General features: G+C 37.8%; 1 protein-coding gene across 1 annotated transcript in view; it reads right to left on the minus strand.

The window, feature by feature from the left end:
• Window positions 1-5511: 5511 nt before the first annotated feature.
• Window positions 5512-6251, minus strand: part of COX7A2 (cytochrome c oxidase subunit 7A2) — an 8599-nt gene continuing 7859 nt past the window's right edge. The window contains exon 4 of the mRNA XM_017881123.1: window positions 5512-5709. Coding sequence (XP_017736612.1) covers window positions 5651-5709 — 59 coding nt within the window. The 3' untranslated portion in view covers window positions 5512-5650. The remainder of the gene's footprint in view (window positions 5710-6251) is intronic.

Below are 6251 nucleotides of genomic sequence, written 5' to 3' on the forward strand. Positions count from 1 at the left end.
AGGGTGGATTGCCTGAGGTCAGGAATTCGAGACCAGCCTGGCCAAAATGGTGAAACCCCCATCTCTACTAAAAATACAAAAATTAGCCAGGTGTGGTGGCCTGTAATCTCAGCTACTTGGGAGGCTGAGGCAGAATTGCTTGAACTTGGGAGGCAAAGGTTGCCATGAGTCGAGATTGTGCCACTGTACTCCAGCCTGTACAACAGAACAAGACTCTGTCTCAAGAAAATTAAAATAAATAAAAAATAAAAGAGGTTTAATCTGTAAGAAAATCTTCAGAGCATTAGCTCCTTAAATAAAAGCCACCAATTGACAAGAAGTGAGCCCTAAACAAACCACCAACAATGTTACCCTTCATTTGGTAGATCCCAGACAGTCAGAGCCCTTCCTTGAAATTTTTGAACTTGGAATAAAAAACCGCCCTTATTTTCTGTCAGGTGTGTCCCACTGAAATTCACATGTTGAATCCCTAACTCCCAATGTGACCATATTTGGAGATAGCACGTATAGGGAGGTAATAAATGTTAAATGAGGTCATAAGCATGATAGTATTGGTGTCCTTACAAAGAAAGGAAGATACCCCACAGCTTGTTCACTCTCCACACATCACAAGGAAAGGCCATGTGAGAAGGTCACCCTATCTGCAAGCCAGAAAGAGAGCCCTCACTAGGAACCAAATGAGCCGGCACCTTGACTCCTAAGGGTCAAGAACTGTGAGAAACTAAATTTCTACTGTTAGCACCATCTGGTCTGTGGTATACTGTTATAGCAGCCCAAACCATCTAATATAGGTGGTTAAGCAGGGAAGCATGTCATCATTGGATACATTTCTGCCATGCTCAACAAGGGAATTTCAAAGGATGAGCCACGACAAGAGATTGAGAGAGTCCTAAAATACTCCTGTGCTCCAGTTGTTTATATACAGGACAAAGAGCTGAACACTATCAGAAGTATTCTTCTTTCTTTTGTATCTACTATATGTATGAATGAGTTTTATAATCAGAAAGTTTTTAAAATAACAATATATGCATGGTGTTCTTTATTAAATGTTCTATATAACTCCACTTCTTTTTCTCAGCCTACTTTATAATCACCTAAAACAAAAAAAAATAAATTCTACCAACTAAAAGGCTTGATTTGGAAACCAATTATCAAAACTTTATGATTTAAGTTAGGCTGCTAAAGCTTTGGGAAATGAACATAGGGACTCTTTCAAGTCTTGAGAAATAAACTCATGTTTGAAATTACTTCTTGAGAAATGCATCTCTTTGTTTTGTTTGCTTTTGTCTTTCAATTCTGTAAAGGGATTCTGTCTGTTGCTTTTCGTCCAGACTTTTTCTGATAAATATGGACAGAGGTGAACAAAAAAGAGACTCCAGGCTCCATCCTTGACTGGGACTTCCTGGTCAGTTCCTTTGTTGTATGGTCCAACTAAAGTGGAAAGAAAACTTTTTGAAATCATTTTAACGATCATTAGGATAGAATTAAGATGGGGAAATGATCAACTGTAAAGATACGTCTTTGTGACCAAAACAGTCAAGATGGTTCACTGCATACTGACTTCCCAAAGCAGGTAATATTTTAGGAAAAAGCACTGTAGGGAGAGCATCCAAATGTTAATGGTCATAGGCTGTTCTAGTTAAGTGCAATCACTGGGGTAAAATGGACTGGAAAGAGAAAAAACAAGGCCAAACAAGGATACCAGCTTTTAGCCACCAAAACAATGCTAGAGAATATTTTTAGCAGCTCCCAGAGGGAAAATGATGGCCTCCTCCAAGAGCTCAATAAAGATCTGGCATAATTTCAGAATTCAAGAAATAGCCCATCTTACATTATACTAATGGAACATTGATAATTAGAAATCAACACTCAAATCCAAATTTACATACATACATACATGCATATATTCTGGCACTAAGTCTGCAATATCTAATGTTATGAATTTCCCTTCCTTTAACTGACTTCCTGTATGCCTTAAAATTAACGTTTCTTTCTTTTCTTGAGAGACAGAGTCTCATTATGTTGCCCAGGCTGGATTCCAACTACTGGGCTCGAGCCATTCTCCCTTCTCAGCTTCCAAGTAGCTGGGATTACAGGCACGTGCCACTGTGCCTGGCTTACAATTACTATTTCAGTAGGCAGTTTTCTAGTTTCCAAGCAATGTAATTGTGAACATTTAATCCTTTTTTCCCTCCAGTATATTATACTGAGATAAAAATGTAGAAAATGTCTTAGGTTTTTATTGGTTTTCCTCATTAATAAGATGAGTCTTTCAATGTATCCTTGACTTGTAGAAGCTGGTGGGGTTTTTTTTTTTGCTTTTTGTTTTCTTTTCAGATAGTAAATAGCAGCTGTAAAACTATAATTTCAATAGAAATAGGCAACTGGAGTAGATACAAAGCCAGACTCACAGGAGTCTGAGAGAAGAGCAAAATTTAAAAATTGCCAATTCTTATGATGCTAATTCATCAAACATAACCACGAATATAACAATATTCAAAAGGAATAAAGTTTGTGGGGAAAGCAACAAGTAAAATTATCCTAAGTATTTTTTTTCTTTTTTCTGCATTTAGGAAGTAACATGGTACAAAACAGATAAACAACAGGCTTCAGAATAAGACATATCTAGGTCTGAGTTCTAGTTCTAGTTGAGTTGAGTTCTAGTAATTGTGTATTTGATCTCTGTATGTTCTCAGCTTCCAGTTCTTACTAATAATAGTAACGATAACTGCCTGAGATAGATTGTCTACATTAATTTATATTTGGGATTCTTGCTAAATCAATATTATGGTTATGAGATCGTGTTGCATATTATGAAACCAGAAAACAAATCTATCTAGACCCTGTGTGTAGTGGCATGACCATTTGTTGTGTTAGTCACTGTGGAAGAGAGAACAACTGCTGCTTTCTCCAGCTCTCTATGCTCCACAACACTTGTCCTCTTTCTGCAATTCGTCCCTGCAAAGCAATTTCCTTTTCCCATTCCTTGGAATGCTTTTCTTCTCACTATTAGCTGGCTCCTTCTTTTCATCTGGCCTCAGTTCAAATGTAACTTTACTCAGCCCTTTTCTAGCTTCCACTGCACTATTCCTCCTAATAGACTACCCTGTTGATCTGCAGTTCCCACTATAGGACAGTATCAGGCTTATGAATTATTTGTTTTCTATCTCCAGCGACTAGAATGTAAGCCCCATGAAGGAGCTTGCTCATCTATTTCACAGCTGTATTCTCTGAGCCTACAACAGTGCTTTATACAAAGTAGACTCTCATACTCAGTAAGAAATTGTGGGATGGATGGATGAGGAAAGGTAAGGTTTAAGTGAATGATAAAGATCCTCCTCTGCTCATAATTTGAACACTTTCCATCATTTTCATGGCTAACAGCTGCTCTTAGCCTTCATCACCTCTCATCTAAGTTGATGCAGTAAGCATCTTAAAGGATCTGCCTGTTTCTACTACTGCCCCCTATGGTCTGTTTTATCACAACAACCAGGCTAGTCCTCTTTAAAACATGTAAGTCTACTCTTCATTGAGAAATCCTATGAGGGCTCTCCATGTCACTCAAAAGCCAAAGTCCTTAAAATAACCTACAAGGCCCTACTTGATGTGGCCCACACCCTACTAACTTCCTCTCCCTCTCCCACTGAGGGGTATCTACTCTTGCCTTTCTGTTCTTTGAACATGCCAGGCACCTTAGGACATTTGCTCTAAGCTGTTTCCTTTTCCTAGAGAGCCTTTTGTCCATATACAGTTGGCCCACCATATCCATGGGTTCCCCATCTGTGGATTCAACCAACAGCTTGAAAATATTTGGCAAAAAATAAATGGCTGAATCTGTATTGAACACATACACACTTTCTTATTGGTCCTTCTCCCCAAAACAATACAGTATATTTACATAGCATTTATCCTGCATCAGGTATTATAACAAACCTAGGATATTTAAAATATACAGGAGGATGTGCATAGGTTATATGCAAACACTACACTATTTTATATAAAAGGCTTGGGCATTCACAAATTTTCATATCCGTGGGAGGTCCCAGAACCAATTTCTAACACAGAGGGATGACTATTTCTGACCAGTTCACTTTCGGATGTCTCAAAATAATCTGACCTTCCTGTTGAAGCCTACCCTAACTTTAATACTGCAACCAACCATTCACACCCACGTCAGTTCTCCCCTTTGGTCTTTTTCCATAGAATTTATCTTTTAACCAACAGTGCAATTTATTTTTAAACTGTCTTTCCTACCACCCCTTTCTACAACATAAACTCCATGAAAGGAGGAATCTGCCTTTGTTCACCAATGATTCCTAGGCACCTAAAACCGTAAACGGTAGTACACAGTAGGCACTCTGTATCTTTTTTTTTGAAACGCGGTCTCAGTGCATCATCCAGGTTGGAGTGCAGGGGCGCAATCTCGGCTCACTGCAAGCTCCGCTTCCCGGGTTCACGCCATTCTCCTGCCTCAGCCTCCTAACTAGCTGGGACTGCAGGTGCCCGCCACTGTGCCTGGCTAATTTTTAGTAAAGACGGGGTTTCACCGTGTTAGCCAGGATGGTCTGATCTCCTGACCTCGTGATCCACCCGCCTCGACCTCCCAGAGTTCTGGGATTACAGGCGTGAGCCACCAATCTCCATATATATAGAAGAAAAGTCCTGAAGTGGTTCACAAGATGCTACTCTCCACATGGATGCACACCAGGATCCAGGAAAAGGGAGTCCCAAACTTGAAGTCTATGAAATTTCCAACTTCATGCATAGTTCTCTCAAAGCAGGAAGGGTTCTGCAAACCCTGAAGCAAACTGCCTAGAGCAGCATTGTAATTCTTTTTATGATTCTTACATTCTCTGTATCTATCTGCATTTTGTGTTCCCTAAGTAGACCTTTTTGAACCATTCCTATTATGAGAAGCCAATAATGGCTACCATTTATTAAGCACTTAACTACTGTTTAGGGTAAATAAGAGTTTTGGGTCCATTAGATGGTATGATAGCTGGGGAGCCCAGTAACTATCCTGCTTTGGTTGGTTCCTGATGACAGAAACCTACCTGAACCCACTCTGAGTGTAGAAAAAAACAAATACTGAAATATTTTACAAAATCATTCTACTAAAGCCTAATTCTAAGCTGTGGGATATATCCAGTATTTAAGCATACACTCACATAGCTGAGAGAAAAAAGAAAGAAAGAAAGAAATGTAGACCCCAGGAGCCAAAGATAACCTGCTTCCACTACTCCCAGGTTCTAGCATATTCCAAGATATACTGGAGTGGGTAGGGGGAAAAAGCAATATGCATTCAAATGTTAAGTTGAGGCAGAAATTGAGACTCTAATTTTGAGCTGTTAAAAGTAAAATTTCACTAAAATAATATCACAATAATGTTGCTTTATACATTTTTGTATATGTTTTGTGGCAAAAGAATCATTTCTTTGATCCTTACCTAAGATTTACAAGGCTGACCAAAAGTTGAAATTATTGGCATAAAAATGATAAAATCAGACAAAGCATGGTAAAGACTGCTTTATTGGCAGCACTTACTACAAGTCAATAAATATTGATCCCCAGAGAAGAGCTCGGTTATCAGATTACTGGTCCATAGAGAGCGGAATGAAACTGAACCAAGTGATTGCTGGGATGATTGAAGTCACTCCTGCTTCTTGGGAAATGCAGCCACGGCCAGCTGATACATGGCATATGCTGTTCCTAAAAATAAAAAACAAAAAAGAACCTAACCAGAAATTCTGAGATCTAAGTGTATAAATTTAATATTCCAGTTTAAAAGTTGTAAGTTTGCATTAAGACTACCTTAATTAGAACACAAAAAAGTATTTTGATAGGTGTTGGCAAAATTTTAAATAAATATATGTAAAATATATTTAATGTAGTTTTAACAAAGTATGGAACAATAATATATTTGCCAACATAAAATGCAAAAATTTTTAAAAATAAGATTAAGAACATAAACAAACGTTATTTCCATATTAACCCAAGATTGCCTGAGAAATGCTAAGGATGATTAAGGATGATTCAAATTCCAAAGAAAAAAATGACTTCAAAATATGCAAGCCTTCCCTAAAGTGAATGTAAAAAAAGGAAGAGTGATATAATTTTAAAGTAATCAAATGTAATGTAAAAATAGCTGATAACTGGAATTTCATTTTAAAAACTATTTACCAGAATGTCTAAGAAATGGTCACATTGGCCAAAAGGAATTTAGGACTTTATCTTTTTTTTTTTTTTTTTTT

Source organism: Rhinopithecus bieti, unplaced genomic scaffold (genome assembly GCF_001698545.2).
Source record: "Rhinopithecus bieti isolate Rb0 unplaced genomic scaffold, ASM169854v2 scaffold_12476, whole genome shotgun sequence".
Taxonomy (NCBI): Eukaryota; Metazoa; Chordata; class Mammalia; order Primates; family Cercopithecidae; genus Rhinopithecus; species Rhinopithecus bieti.